The sequence below is a fragment of the Wolffia australiana genome, chromosome 16, assembly GCF_029677425.1.
Source record: "Wolffia australiana isolate 7733 chromosome 16, ASM2967742v1".
Lineage (NCBI taxonomy): Eukaryota > Viridiplantae > Streptophyta > Magnoliopsida > Alismatales > Araceae > Wolffia > Wolffia australiana.
The window spans coordinates 576468-592927 of NC_135850.1; the positions used below are offsets into that span (position 1 = coordinate 576468).

General features: G+C 45.2%; 2 protein-coding genes across 2 annotated transcripts; both read left to right on the forward strand.

Annotated features, from left to right (window-relative positions):
- The first annotated feature begins 5799 nt into the window (after positions 1-5799).
- On the forward strand, positions 5800-9417 carry LOC144713459 (adrenodoxin-like protein 2, mitochondrial). Its single transcript, XM_078588040.1, has 8 exons — positions 5800-5942; positions 6053-6123; positions 7125-7189; positions 7557-7642; positions 7780-7886; positions 8115-8164; positions 8257-8339; positions 9185-9417. Exons 1-8 carry the CDS (start codon positions 5815-5817, stop codon positions 9297-9299), a joined length of 705 nt encoding a protein of 234 aa, XP_078444166.1. The 5' UTR covers positions 5800-5814; the 3' UTR covers positions 9300-9417.
- Positions 9418-9529: 112 nt separating this feature from the next.
- LOC144713458 (Riboflavin synthase-like superfamily protein) lies at positions 9530-16252 on the forward strand. The gene is made up of 14 exons (XM_078588039.1): positions 9530-10092; positions 10163-10322; positions 10400-10448; positions 10525-10638; positions 10705-11103; positions 11176-11529; positions 11620-11715; positions 13022-13137; positions 13229-13396; positions 14369-14528; positions 14595-14813; positions 15526-15654; positions 15760-15838; positions 15938-16252. The coding sequence occupies exons 1-14, from the start codon at positions 9687-9689 to the stop codon at positions 16045-16047; spliced, it is 2559 nt and encodes an 852-aa protein (XP_078444165.1). The 5' UTR covers positions 9530-9686; the 3' UTR covers positions 16048-16252.
- The last annotated feature ends 208 nt before the right edge of the window (positions 16253-16460 follow it).

Here is a 16460-nt window from a genome sequence, read left to right on the forward strand (position 1 = left end):
GATGGAATGAGTTCCATACAAAGAAAATGACAATATTTGGCAAGAGGTTTGATTGAAAATACTGACTTTGGAGAGTTCATAATTATTTGAGCAAGCTGTGAATTCCAGCTGATGATACACATCATCAATGTGGAATGAAACAAATGAAATCTTATGAGGGAAATAACGTAACGATGAATTAGTGCAAGATCTATTCAACCCAAGTGAATGAAGGTGCGTACTTTGATTTACAAACCATCATGTAGAAGATTAATGCAAAGTTCAAATTGGATTATATGACTTGATGAATGTTCAAAGTGGATTATGCAAAGTGACACCCTGTACCATGGGTTTACATTATTTCAGATATGCTTATGCATATGAAGATAACCAATTTTATATGGTTCAAAAGTATGCAACTAATACATGCATTAGATGAATACCTTCATATATATATATAAAGACATGTGATGGTTGACTATCTGTTCAATGACCCAAATCATTGAGTTAGGCCATGAAACTTTTATGGCAGTTTGATAACCATGACCTAAATCACTAATCAAATAATTATGTGAATTGGACACCATTTGGCTAGTAAAATATGACGGAAAGTATGGACGGGCTTCTCTACCTGCCTGAAATATTAATATATGAACTAATCAACAATGTAATAAGAACCTAAATATAGATGACTAAAATAATATTTTCATCATATTTTGAGGAACATAATTTCAGATTTCTAGAATAGTTTTTTATTAATTTTTTGGTGCTATATTAATGGAGGAAATGTAATTATTTGGTTTACCTCTTATCCCCTGTGAAGTGAACGGTAAAGTTGTATTTTTGCCAATTAAAATTGAATGGGTTATTCTGTCTTATTTTTCTCTCTGATATTAAATTCATTTTATTTTTGGTTTTGCAAAAATTGGAGACTTGATCCTTTTAATTCCTAAATCCATATCGGTACATCAAGACCTAATTTTCAAACTCTCTTCTCACCCTCTCTTGGTAAAAAGCATTCTACAAAGAGCAAGCAAGCATTCTATAGGATAAATCTTATAAAGCTTTGAATAAAGTTCAAGAGGAACCATGTGTTTTGCTAATATCTTCCAGATCCATTGGATTTGAAATTATATTTTGTCTATATATTTCAAGAATTTAATGAGAGAATTTTTTTACTCTTTAATTGGTTTCGAGAACAACCTTAGTCTCAAGATTATCATTTGGAGATTTTTCTAATTTTTTTTACTTGAACTCAAAGGTTATATATAACATCCACAAAAATCCTTAGGCTCCAGAATCATGATATTAGAGGCTGGATTGAAGAATCTACAAGGGGGACAATATTGTGACTCAAGATTTGTAGCCTCATCATCCTAGTTTTGAAGCTCATTCTGTGTATATTTTTTCTGATTATGTTTATGTTATAATAAAAATAATTATTATATTATTTAGTAAATTCCACTTTTATCTGAAACTGTTCCATTTGATGAGTATTGAAGAATTCACAGAGTAACAAAGGAGAGCATGGAAAGATCATGAAGAAAAAGAATATCCAGCTCGTGGGATAGTTTACTGAAGACTGGCTGAAAAAATATCATTAAATCAAATTATGCTTTTTATTATTATTTAATTTATAATGATTCATTGGATAGAATATCCATCATTTTTCATGCACTATTTTTGAAGTTCTACACAAGAGGGTGAAATATCAACAAAGATATCCGACAAGATCCCGAATGAATATTAAACTTAAGAGGTGAACTAGGTGAAGGCTCTAGGGGGTTGAATAAGAGAAGACTGTGGACCAAGTCGAAGAAAATCAAGCATCATTGTTTTGTGGATGATTTGGGGCTCAAGGATGACAGAGACTCACTAGAAATTTACTTTATTTTTATCCTTGCTACACCCTATTACTACGTGTTTTTTTCTTAGGGTGGGGGGGAGGGGGTGGAGGGGGGGTTGGGTGGGTGGGAATTTACACAAACTTGGCTAGGGGCATCATCAACTTGGGGTGGATAATCCCAAACAGCAATAATCACACGCCTATGTTGCATTAAAAAATATGAGCCTACCCTATCCTCTACCTCATTAAAAACATATTTCATATAGTTGACTAGATTAGGGTGAATCAATTTTACGTACATAATTCACCCGCTCCTGCATAGGTTATACCTTAACCATTTAAACTAACACTTGGGATGTCCTCTTATTCTGTAAAATTATTTTTACAAATAAAAAAATGGGCGAGGAATTCTGGAGGGATGAATCAAGCGGATTGGTTCGTATATACCATTGCATCTAGATTTCCATCAAGAAGCATTTGAGACATATTTGTTGAATTAGCCAACCATGGGAGACTGCAATCAAGAGAAGAAAAATATTTTATGGTAATTTGTAACTTCATGGCTAACTATACTGTGATAATCAATACCTGGAAGTTGGGGATAGCCTTGGGAAACAAAACACACCTTTTAGAAATAAAGGACCACGTCAACATGCAGTTTGTAGTGGCAACCTAAACTTTCATGATTGGGAGGATGAGGTACAAAGCTCCACATAGAATTTCAAATAGGAGCAGCATATTATTCATCTGTTCTTTCTTACAGAATTAGTGAATGTTAGGTTGGTTTTAAGGAACAAAACAACAAAGAAATGAGCGTTTAGCAAAAATATTTTTTTATAGATGGGATGAAAAAGATATTTTGTACGAGGACACAATGGAGTTTTAGATTAGATTGATTGGATGATGGTTCACTTGGTTCTTAGTTAGGGCCTATCGAGGTATTATGAGGTGAGTAAGGATAAGGGATATGCATGAGTCAGCAGAAGCCATAAAAAAAACAATACTTGGGACATACATGATAGGATGGTCAGTTGGTGGTTTGAGTGGTTAGGGAATCGGTAGAAGCCAATTCCTGGATAAGAAATTGATGTCGGATGTTGTCGATGGCGTCGTCCGACGAATAAGATCACTAAGTGTATGTAGCTATGTAATATGAGTGATCTAGGTGAAACGTACGTGCAGGGAGCCAGTTTGCGGGAAATCGCCGAGTCTCGAGCTTCGGGTGATCGACCGATGACAATGACGATGACCTTCAGACCATCATCAAAGCGACGATAGCGACTATAGCGCCGAACGAAACATGTCCGTAGGGGTTCGCACATAACGAACAAGCTCGGCCCGTTCCTAGAAAGACGCTCAACACGTAGTTTCCTCGATAAATTCCTCTCACCTAAACTTACTCAACTGCGGTGGACTGCAGTCGAAGATATACTGAAAGACGTAATGTAACGAACGAGCAAGGGGAACGATATACCTCGTTGGTGATGACGTTCATCGTTAGTGTCTTTGTCGACGCATAGGCCGGTGCAGACAGGTACGGTAGAGACGTGTTGAAGGTGGACATGGAATAGATCGATGGCTAGAGGCAACGCAATGCTGGAGTGCGATGCAGAGGAGGTTTGATGGGCGGACCGGTAATGGTGGCAAGCGACAGCAGGCAGAGCCAGGTAGAGAGCTCGGAGACGCTACCGGTACAGCAAGACTGGAACAGAACGTTGCAACGATGCAGATGCATTGGCAGAGCACAGAGCTTGGGACGGAGCGTTGCAGCAACTCGAAGGCGATGGCAATGCAGTGGGATTGGCGAAGAAGGTTGAGGCGATGCGGCAGCGTGGACGTCCTGAGGAGTGTCAAGCCAAGACAATCATCATGGTAACATCACGAGTTATTGCTTAGCTGACGGGTGATGAGGAGCGCGCCTCTATCGCAAGTTGATCCGTAGTCGAATCAGCTTCTCTTTTTTCCCGTCCGCGCTGATGAATGAGGTATGCGTTGTTGAATTGCGCGGTGATGCAAACACTTCTTCCCGTCAATGCATGGAACCCAAGCTCTTACACGATGTCGCGGTGCAGTTCTGGCGGTCAACGCGTGCGAAAATAATCACGGGAGAATGCAAGAATGCAATGATCGTTCATCGATTTGCAAATTCTTCACGCTGCCATGCAGGACATTCTCAACATATTTCTTGTTGAGGGAAGGGGGGGGGGACCACTCGAGCGTGTGATCCGTCGTCGGCCTCAAGAAAAACCCCCACGCGCGTGAGACGAATCTTCCACTGTCCAATCAGGTGACCTAGGATTGTCTGCTGGTTGCAGGACTGTTGTGCAGACTTGGGCGTAGACTCAGGGCACCGTTCGTGTTGCTTGATGGTGCGACCTTGGACATAGCGCTTGTAACACGGCCGATGAGAGGGGGTCACAAAAAGTGCACAACGGCCTGGTGATCTCTAACGGAAGACTAGCGCTTAAGAGGTGCAGGGAAGCTCCTCCCTCCTATGCGTCTTCCCTTATTCTTCCAGGTTCCTCCTCTCCTCTTCCTCTTCCTCTCCTCTTTCTCTCTTGGCGAGATCTAAAACGGGAAATAACTGCCACAAGAATAATTCCAGATCTGAGATTGAACGTGGTCCCATCATGGCCTTATATAGGGCCATGATGGGCCCTACATGGAGTTCAGAAAGGAGAGTCCAATAAGGATCTCCCCCTTCATTTACAACACGAATAAGAAACAACAGACAAGATGACGTGAACTTAAAACGATACAAATGACTGAAAACAGAAATCAAGACGGCTGAAAACAAATAACAAAAACATAAAGATATGAACACGGACGTGCTCTACCCTAGGTTTTTAACCTGGGCATCTTCACGGACGCTTTGGCATGCCGGTCGGGCTGGACACGTATCGGCGGTGATGCTGATGTTGACGAAGACGGCTCCGATGACGCGTTGTCAATGACGCTTGGGCGCGCTCCATCAGAAATGGGAACATGATTTCATCAAATATTACATTATGAGATGTCTATGCGCTCCATATTTAGTGAGAGTTTGGGACAACAGTCATGAAATCCACTACTGGCAGAAAAGCACATGACTCTGACTAAAAATATATTTATTTATTTATTAGCATAATTATGTAATCTTGGTAAATTATAATTTGGTGTTAACCAATTCAGCTACTCATAAAGAATTCAAATAATAAAATAGTTTATACCAATTTCTTTATGAGATATGTAACTGTAATGTCTACTTCATCCCAGAAATGCTTAAATTAGGTGTATTACCCACCTAGGCTGATGAATCAGTTTAGGTAATAGGTCTTATGACCCAATTACCTTTATTGGACAATCCTATTACTTAACTATATCAATATATGTTAACTAATCAGGGATCAATTGAAGTCAGTCGACAGGTTGAGTTCCTAGCCCATGGGGTTCGAAGTTACACCTCATTATCAAGAAGATAGAATAGATCATGTCAACTCTATCATGGAACCAATGCCATCATTAGTAACATGCATGTGAAATTTCTGAAAGACTTAGTGCATCGTTAAATCAAAGTATGAACCATAAGCAAGTTAAAATTTTGATCACTGATCTAATGTGTAATCATCGACATTAAATCAATGTATGAAACAGGAACTAGTTAAAATTTTAATCATTGATCTAGCATGTAATCGTTGATATTAAGTTGATGAATGAACCGGGAGCAACTTAAAATTTTGATCATTGATCTAATGTGTAATCATTGAAATTAAATAATTGTATAAACCAGGAACAAGTTAAAAGTCTGAAGATTGATCTAATAAATAAATATCGATACTAAATCAATGAATGAACGAGAAAAAAATTAAAATTTTGATCATTTATTTAATTTGTAATCATTATCATTGATATTAAATAAATCTATGAACCACGAACAAGTTTAAATTTTGATCATTCTGATGTGTAATCATCGATATTATCTTAGTACAAAAGCTGGCTCGACCGACCTAATGGTCGGATCGGCCGACCCGAACCGAGCACCGAACCCTACTATCCCACGATCATCTTACGACCCCGTTTCTCTGGTGGTGGAGTTCAGCCAACATTTGAACAAACATCAAGCCCTAGAAAGCGTGCGGTGGGTATCGTCGGACTTTGGTAGAGTGTTGGAGTGCTATTCGACTCCTCAGTTCAATCTCTTGAAGATTCCTGAGTTTTGATCTTCTTCTTCGTCGTGATTGCTCCTAGGATTGTCGCTATTATGATTCTCTCTAAGGTCCGGCAAGCCGGGCTTGGGAAACTTTTTCTCTGCGCTTCAGGTGCTTGCCTCTGCGCATTATTCCTGCATTTTCCGATTGTTTTTACACCACCCCTGCTTCAGGAATCAGTCTTGGAGGAATGAAAACGGTTTCTTTTACGATTCTACATTGATCATTTCTCTAGTTCTTGTTTCATATGCTCGAATAATAGTTCGAGTTCCTATCATGCTGTTATCTGTGGCGCCAGAATGCCCCATCTTCGGAAGGAATCGATATCGAGAATATAGCTTAAAGTTCTAGCGGTATTATTGTGAATTTACACTCCCTTTCTCTCGAGTGCGTTGTAGGGCCAAATGAAATGTCACAGTTCAGCATGATTGCGGCCATTTATTTTCGATGCTTATTTGATCGGCAGAGCCACATTCCCTTTTTCTACGTTATTATTAGACTTCCCTATGGGAGCGGAGAAGTTCTATAGCTGGCTCCAGCATCGTGAACGTATTCCTTTTTCATTTAGACTTTGCTTTTCTAGACTTTTGGTATTGGTTTTCGTTTAAATTTGAAAAGTTGTGATCCGCCATTGTTTCTTTATGGATTCTCTTCGAGAGACATTTCATAACTATTTTCATGGCGGACTGATATCTCGATAGATTTCTCTCTATCCGTAATTATAATTTAATCCCAGGCCGTCTGGAGATCGTAGTGAATTTTGATAAAAGTCTAGTCAAGTTAGATTCGTTTTGGATCGATATGGTTGATAATAAGACATTGTTTATGAAAATATTCGGCTCTTTTTATTACTATTTTGCATTTTAATCCGTGAATTTCGTAATAGTCATCGATTAAACTACGTACGACCTATGCCATCCTGTATTACACAAAAATCAGAACAATGTCATTTTTTTCTCGGCTGTTTGAGTGGATTTTGGATCTCGGCTGTTTGAATACTATGACTCGAGGGCCAAGGCCTCTTCTGTAGGCTTTAATTTCGTTTGCTGCATCTTATTTTGTGATTGTGGTCTTTTTTTTGTTTTTTTGGTTACTGATCCTCTGATCGGCAGGTTCATTACCTCAATTCAGACGCGCATATCGCCAGCGACCATTCAGAGATTATTTATTGTCTACGGTTTGTCAACTTTCATATCCATCGTCTTGAAACCCTCTCCATCTTATATTATGTGTCGAAATTTTGTGCAGCTATTTCTTCTGCATTAAGGAAAATTTTCTTCTGCGTACGGATAATATGGTATTTGATTTGGATCATCCATAGAACGGATTAATTAACGGGTCAATATAATTTCTCTTAAAATACTTTTATTATAGTTTTTGGTGGACGATTTGATACATTGCATGTTAGTGAATAGTGATATACTTGGTGAACACTGTCTTGTATTTTGATTATTTTTGAAGAAAAATTAGCTCTTCTTGAGTATTTTTTTCTTACTATTTTATTATAAGTTCTTTAACCCGGGATTACCTCTGTGCTTGATCAGGCTAATTCCCATAGCCATCATCTTCTTGGGAGGTCATTTTCTTCTACTCTGGAAGAAAATAAGGCGAACTCAGAGAACAAAGAACGGTTAGATTCTTTCTCAAAACGCAAAATTAGTTCATTTACAATTCTTTCTGTTTGAATTTCTAGCTGGATTTCTTTGGTATTTTTTGACGTAATCCTCAAGAATCTTAAAGGAATTCTGACAAGGGCCAACTCTACAGAATAACCGTGACTTTTATGGATAAGGATGGAGAGGAGAAAGAGATCAAGGTTCCCGTAGGAATGTCCATGTTGGAAGCTGCCCATGCCAACGACATAGAGCTTGAAGGTGCAAAACCAATCTATCTCTCTTCCTTCGTCCCTCTCTCCCTTTCCCTCTCTCTATCTCTCTCTCCACCTCTCTCACCAAATCTCTCTTTCTCTCACCAGCGTTCTTACCCCCCTTGTATCTTTCTCTTTGCCTCTCGCTCATCATCATCATGATGATATCAACCTATCTTTCTCTATCTTTCCCTCTTGTTACTAACTAGTTTTTTGGTTTCTAATGACGGTGCAGGCGCCTGCGAAGGGTCTCTGGCGTGCTCGACCTGCCACGTAATCGTCATGGTGAGAAAGAACAGCTTGTCCTCCACTCCCGGTGTTCATCTCCATTCTCTCTCTTCCTGTGGGGTAGTGAAGAAAATCAACTCTTCCTGCAGGACGTCGATTACTATAACAAAATGGAGGATCCCACGGACGAGGAAAACGACATGCTCGATCTCGCCTTTGGTCTTACTGAAACGTTAGCTCTCTATCCTCTCTCTCTTTCTCTCTCTTTCTCTCTCTTCCTTTCTCTCACCATCTCTCTCCTCTTTCTCATTCTCTCTCTCTCTCTCGCGCCGCTCTCGCACACATTCACACCATCTGTCTCTCGTTTCACACCAATTGTCTCGTTCTCTCTCCTCATCCTTGCGCGCACCATCTCTCTCCTCCCTCGCACTAACTCTTTCGCTCTTTCGCCCTCTCTCTCACGAATTCAACCATCTGTCTCTCTATCTCGCACCAATTCACTCGCTCTCTCCATCGCACTCCTTTTTTTTTCTTTCCTGTCTCCCTCTCTCTCTCTCCACGTATACCTTTCTCTCACTCTACTCATACACCCATCTCTCTCTATCTCCTCTCTCTGCTCATACACCTTTTTTTCTCTCTACTCATTCACCGTTATCTCTCTCTGTCCTCTCTGACGGATCATGTATCTATCTCTCTCTATCTCCCCTCTCTCTCTGCTAGTACAACTCTCTCGCGTCTCTCTTTGCCTCATGCACTTTGCTCTCTCTCCTCGCTCTTACCATCTCTCTCTCCTCTCTCTGCCTCATACACCTTGCTCTCTTTTACCATCTCTCTCTCTCCTCTCTCTGCCTCATACACCTTGCTCTCTTTTGCCACCTCTCTCTCCTTTCTCTGCCTCATACACCTTGCTCTCTTTTGCCACCTCTCTCTCCTTTCTCTGCCTCATACACCTTGCTCTCTTTTACCATCTCTCTCTCCTCTCTGTCTCATACACCTTGCCACTCTCTCTCTCTAATTGTATGGTTTTCTGTGCGTGTGGGTTATTTTAACGGGTGGGTGTGTCTGGACGGTGGTCAGGTCCAGGTTGGGCTGCCAGATCGTGGCCGCGCCGGAGCTGGACGGGTTGCGGCTGGCCCTCCCCGCCGCCACCAGAAACTTCGCCGTGGACGGCTTCGTCCCCAAGCCCCACTGACCCACCCTCCACCCCCAGTTTTGCTCCCTTGACTTGATTCCCACCAACCCGGACCCGCATCCCAAAAACTAAAAAAATATATATATTAAAAAACAAATTTTACTATTATTTCCTCGCAGTCAAGCTCCATTCTTTTCCACCCAAGTCAACGGCGCCCGGCCACGTGGCAGTTAATAAAGCTCTTCATGCCGGCTCGAAACCGTCGACCAGTCCCCGCTGACGTCACCGGCGCCCTTCTTCTCCTCCTCCTCGGACTCTTCCCTGTGAGCTAACCACTCTCCACTTCCCTTCTTCCCTTTAGAGAGAGAGAGAGAGAGAGAGAGAGAGGGAGTTAGTCGTGTGCATGGGGGGGAGGGAGCGGCATTGACGAGGTGGTGGTGGAGGAGGATGGGGACGCCGTCGTGGGGTTCGTCGTCGGATGACGGTGGGGGGATGGTGGAGGTGACGCTGGAGCTCGACGCCGACTCGTGCCTGGTGCGGGGGGTCGCGGCCGGTGGCTCGGGAAACCTGAGCCCCTGCTCGTCAACGGCGTCCCGGATCCGGCGCAAGTTCCCCTGGCTCTGGTCGCCGTCCTCGCCGCTGCGGTCCAGCTCGTTCCCGTCGGCCATGGCGGCGAGGGACGAGCGGCGCCGGCGCGCGCGCCTGGACCGGACCCGGTCCGGAGCCCTGCAGGCGCTCAAGGGCCTGCGCTTCATCAAGGCCCACGACGCGCCCTGGGAGGCCGTGGAGCGGCGCTTCCGCGCGCTCGCCCAGGACGGGCTCCTCCGCCGCCAGGACTTTGGAAAATGCATCGGTATAGACCAAAGTCGGCGTCTTTTCTCCGTTTCCCGTCGTGGGTCACCGTCGGGTTTTCTCGCTTTCAGGGATGGTCGACTCGGAGGAGTTCGCTGAGGGGGTCTTCGGCGCGCTGGCGCGGCGCCGGCGGCAGGACCTGGACCGGATCACCATGGACGAGCTGCGCGAGTTTTGGGCCCAGATCACGGACCAGAGCTTCGACGCCCGGCTCCAGATCTTCTTCGACATGTCCGTAGGAGATCGGAGAAAGCTTCCTCCGCCGTCGGATAAGATCTGATCTGATGCGCGGCTTCCTATTTCCGCAGGGTGGACGCGAACGTCGACGGCCGGATCACCAGAGAGGAGGTGCAGGAGGTCAGAACTCAGAAAGACCAATAGTTCCTTCACAGTTAGCGGGGCGAGGGGGGCTGAATTATCGTTTTTGTTTCAGTTGATCGTTCTTAGCGCGTCGGCGAACAAGCTGTCCAAGCTCAAGGAGCAGGCGGAGGAGTACGCGGCGCTGATCATGGAGGAGCTCGACCCCGAAGCTCTCGGCTACATCGAAGTGCGTCTTCTTCTTCCGCATTCCTTGTCTCTCGCCCCGCTTCTCAAAATCGATTTCCGTGGCCAGTTGTGGCAGCTGGAAGCGCTTCTGCTGCAGCGAGACCGCTACATGAACAATAGCCGCCCAATGAGCACGGCCAGCATGGGTCGGAGCCAGAGCCTGGACCGGCGCAGGCCGTGGTTGGTCTGGTTCGCGGCCCGGGAGGTTTGGCAGCGAGCGTGGGTTCTCTTGGTCTGGTTCGCCGCCATGGCTGGCCTCTTCGCCTGGAAATTCGCCCAGTACCGCCGCCGGTCCGAGTTCCACGTCATGGGTTACTGTCTCCCTTTCGCCAAGGGCGCCGCCGAGACTCTGAAGCTTAACATGGCCCTCGTCCTCCTGCCCGTCTGCCGCAACGCGCTAACCTGGCTCCGCTCCACCCGCGCTCGTTTCTTCTTCCCCTTCGACGACAACGTCAACTTCCACAAGGTATGAACTAAGGAACAGAGCGAAATGCGGAGGAAAAAAGATGAAAAATTATAAAATTTCGGGGTTTCGCAGATTATCGCGGCGGCCATTGTGGTCGGGATCGTCGTCCACGCGGGGAACCATTTAGCGTGCGATTTCCCGCGGATCATCAATTCCTCTCCGGAGCAGCTTCGGGCCATGGCGGTGGACTTTGGGAGTGAGCGGCCCACTTACAGGACCTTCATAGGGGGCGTGGAAGGGGTGACGGGGATTATGATGCTTGGTATAATGGCGTTGGCCTTCACTCTCGCCACCAGTTGGTTCAGGAAGAAGATAACTGGGTTCAACGCGTTCTGGTACTCCCACCATCTCCTCGCCGTCGTCTATCTCCTTCTCCTCGTCCATGGCTTCTTCATGCAGCTCGTCCACAAATGGTACCAGAAGACGGTGCGTGATGATCGTGCCTTGTTTTGAAAGGTCGCTGTTGGTTCATGAATTCGATTTTTAGTGGGTTTCGCTCGTTTTGTATGAAATCAGACGGGGATGTACCTCGCCGCCCCTCTCCTGCTCTACCTCGGCGAGCGCACCTTGCGTAGCCTCAGATCCGAGGCCTTCCCCGTCAGGATTCTCAAAGTAATCTCTTCCTCTCTCTTTTAATCTTAATCTCTCTATTTACCTCTCTCTATCCATTAGTCTTTCTCTCACTCACTCTCTCTCAATTAGTCTCTCACTCTCTTATTAATCTCCATCGGTTTCACTTTCCCTTCCTCTCACACACACACTCAATCACTCACTCATTACTTCTCTCTCACCTGCACACAATCATCACTTCTCTGTCACATACACACACTCATTCCTTCTCTCTCTCACACACATTCATTCCTCATCTCCCTTACACACACTCACGCTCATTCCTTCTCTCTCTCTCTCTCTCACACACACACACACATATTCCTTCTATCTCTCACGCATACACGCTCATTCCTTCTCTCTCTCTCTCACACACTCATTCCTTCTCTCTCTATCTCACACACAAACTCATTCCTTCTCTCTCTCTTACTCATTCTTTCTCCCTCTCACACACACTCATTCCTCTCTCTCACACACACACACTCTCATTCCTTCAGTTTCTCTAACTCATTCTATCTCTTTCTCTCTCTCTCTCTCTCACACACGCTCATTCTCTCTCTATCTCACACACACACTCATTCCTTCTCTCTCTCTAACTCATTCTTTCTCTCTCTCACACACACTCATTCCTCTCTCTCTCACACTCATTCCTTCACTCTCCCTAACTCATTCTCTCTCTCTCTCACACACACACACTCATTCCTTCACTCTCTATGACTCATTCTTTCTCTTTCCCTCTCTCTCACACCCTCACTCTTTCTCGCTCTCACACACACTCATTCCTTCTCTCTCTCTCACTCATTCTTTCTCTCTCTCACACTCATTCTTTCTCTCTCTCTCATACGCACTCATTCCTTCTCTATCTCTCTCTCTCTCACACACACACTCATTTTCACTCTCTCTCACACACACTCATTCCTTCTCTCTCTCACACACACACTCATTCCTTCTCTCTGTCTAACTCATTCTTTCTCTCTCTATCTCCCTCATACGCACTCATTCCTTATCTCTCACACACACTCACTCTCTCAGAATCTCTCGCACACTCGAATAACTCAGTGGCTCGCTCTCTCCAACACACATTGTCTTACACCCTCACTCACTCGTTCTCTGTCCCTCACACTCAAAAACACTCACTCGTTTTCTCCCTCTGTCACACACGCACACATTCTCTCCTCCCCCCTCTCACACACACACACTCATTCTCTCACACACGCACACTCACTGACTTTCATTTTCTCTCGTTTACTCACTCTCTATTGATCTCTCCACCTCTCTCTCTTGCGCTCTCTCACGATGTTGTTTTCAGGCGTCCGTGTTGTCGGGGAACGTGCTAAAGTTGGTTATGTCGAAGCCTTTGGGGTTCAAGTACAAGAGCGGGCAGTACATTTTTCTCAAATGCCCGGCGGTCTCGCCGTTCGAATGGTCTCCAGATCGGCCATTGTTATCGGATCTTCTTCTTCTTGTTCTTCATCTCCCTCGTTCTGAGTGGTGTTCTGTTTTTCCTCTGCATTAGGCACCCGTTCTCGATCACCTCGGCGCCCGGCGATGGCTATCTCAGCGTCCACATCCGGGCCCACGGTGACTGGACCTGCGAGCTTCGTCGAGTCTTCACCGAGCCCTATAACGGAGCCCTTATCGGCCGCGGAACCTTCAGCGACGTGGACCCAGAGACCCACAGCAGGTGCTTTTGCCCTTTCTCTATCGCTCTCTCTATCTCCGTCTATCTCCGTCTATCTCTTTCTCTCTATCTGTCTATCTCTCTCTCTTTCCGTCCCTCTATATCTGTCTATCTCTCTCTCTTTCCCTCTCTCTATATCTGTCTATCTCTGTCTCTTTCCCTCTCTCTATATCTGTCTATCTGTCTCTTTCCCTCTCTCTATATCTGTCTATCTCTGTCTCTTTCCCTCTCTATATCTGTCTATCTGTCTCTTTCCCTCTCTCTATATCTGTCTATCTCTCTTTCTTTCCCTCTCTCTATCTGTCTATCTCTCTCTTTCCCTCTCTCTCTATCTGTCTATCTCTCTCTTTCCCTCTCCCTCTATCTGTCTATCTCTCTCTTTCCCTCTCTCACTATCAGTCTATCTCTCCCTCTCTCTCTGTAAATCTATCTATCTCTCACACTCTCTCTATAAATCTATCTATCTCTCACTCTCTCTCTAAATCTATCTCTCTCTCACTCTCTCTCTATAAATCTATCTATCTCTCACTCCCTCTCTATAAATCTATCTCACTCTCACTCTCTCTCTATAAATCTATCTATCTATCTCTCTCTATCTATCTATCTCTCTCTCTCTCTATAAATCTATCTATGTCTCACTCTCTATCTATCTATCTATCTCTCTCCCTCTCTCCCTTTCCCTCTCTCTCTAACTATCTATCTCTTCCCGTCTCTCCCTCTCTCTAATCTCTATCTATCTATCTCTCTTTCTCTCTCCATCTCTCTCTTTATCTATCTATCTCTCTTTCTTTCTTTCTCCAGCTCTCTCTTTATCAATCTATCTATCTATCTTTCTGTGTCCATCTCTCACTTTATCTACCAATCTATATCTCTCTATCTCTTTCTCAACCTATACACGTCTCTCTCTATCGATATATCTATCTCTCTCGCTTTCTCTCTCCTGTTCTCCTTCTGATCGGTTTTCTGCCGTTATAGAGCGCCCAAGTTGCTTGTAGACGGGCCCTACGGCGCCCCCGCGCAGAATTACAGTAATTACGATGTTTTATTACTGGTGGGGCTTGGCATCGGGGCGACCCCCTTCATCAGCATCCTTCGTGACCTTCTCAATAACATCAGATCCGTTGAAGAGCAACAGGTTCGAGTCTGTGTGATCTGATTATGAAATAATTGAGCTAATCTTATGGGTAATTTGATTCGTCAGGACTCATCGTCTTGCACGGACACCAGCCGGTCGGATGATGGCGGGAACAGTGCCGGGTCGGTTTGGGGCGGCGCCGCCAGTAGCTCCGGTAGTAATGGCGGTGGGAAGAAGAGAGCTTTAAAGACGAGCCACGCTCACTTCTACTGGGTTACTCGCGAGACGGGTTCCTTTGAGTGGTTCAAAGAGGTCATGGACGAAGTCGCCGAGATGGACCACAAGGTGACTCTCTCTCTCTCTCTCTCTCTCTCTCTCTCTCTCTCTCTCTCTCTCTCTCTATCTCTATCTCTATCTCTGCACCTATCCTATTCTATACTATGTGCCTAACCAATAAAGTTTGCCTACCTACCAATTCTGTCCATCTGCCCCATATATGGACCTACCACCGACCTTTTCCTCTCTAAACAAGAGATAGTATAGACGCACAATTATCAGACGGTCCCCTCTGTCTACATCGGCTGGCAGTTTCTCCAGTCTCTTGATTCATGAATGTCTCGAGCCACCAATCTCTCTCCTTTTCTCTAACAAAGACGATGTGGAAAACCACAGTTAGCAGACGGTCCAATCCATCCACCTATTCTATTAATTCTATGAACCTATCTATCTGCCAATCTCTATATAGCTGAAATAGACAATTATCAGAGTCTGTCTATCCGTCTAGTCAATTTATCTTTGAATGTGTCCATCTACCAAGGGGTTATGAGATGATGCACCATTATGTGACGATCTTACCGATCCATCTAGTCCATTGATCGGATGAATCATGAAACAGGGGAGACAGAGATGCTCCATTATCAGAGTCTGCATATCCGTCTAGTCTATTTATCTATGAATGTATCCATCTACCGAGGGGTAATAGGGATAACGCACCATTTTGTGACTAGTCTACTTAATGGATGAATCATGATTGTATTAATGTCTCTCTCTGAAACAGGGGGTGATAGAGATGCACAATTATCTGACGAGCGTATACGAGGAGGGGGACGCGAGGTCGACGCTGCTGACCATGGTGCAGGCGCTCAACCACGCCAAGCACGGCGTCGATATTCTATCAGGAACAAGGGTAAGTGAGTTTACTAGCCAGCCAATTAACCCAAGCTAGTGGGCCAGTAGAAAGAGCTCTTCAGGGCAGATGTCCCGCTCACCCATCGCCTCCATAAACGCGCAGGTGAGGACCCACTTCGCGCGGCCAAACTGGAGAGACGTCTTCTCCAGAATCGCCTCCAAGCATCCATCCTCCACCGTCGGTAAGAGACAACCAAGCCCCTGTTACTGTTTCCGTCCCTTACAGAAGACTTCCAAGACTTCTAGATAGAGAAACATGACTGCAAACTCGCGTCTCGCAGGGGTCTTCTACTGTGGCACGCCGGCGCTGGCCAAGGAGCTCAAGAGCCTGGCCCAAGAGCTCACCCACCGGACCGCCACCCGCTTCCACTTCCACAAGGAGTACTTCTGAGCCAATCCCGGCTCCCCACGTCGCCGAAATTTTGCCCAAGGCCCGCGCGGCGGGTGTAGATAATGCCGTAAAGGAAGACGACACGACGATAGAATGTGGAAATAAGAGGTACCCATCAAAAATTATTTACACACGACAGAGAATGCTGAACGTCCCACCTCCCCTGCAAGGGGACAAATAGAAAAAATAAATGGTTTTTACGGTACCCACTGAAGTAGACACGAGTTGTTGAAGAGGGAAGAATCTTGCAGCTGTCAGGGTGGCGTGAGGCGATTAAATAGAGGCTGGCATGACGGAAATTGGCTGTCGTCATCGCTCTCGCTCTTGAGAACTGCCGCCGCCAGACCAGTCTGGCCTGGCCCACGGCCGGAGATGTCGCATTTAGTATTCAAGGCGGCCCCCCCGGAGAGAGA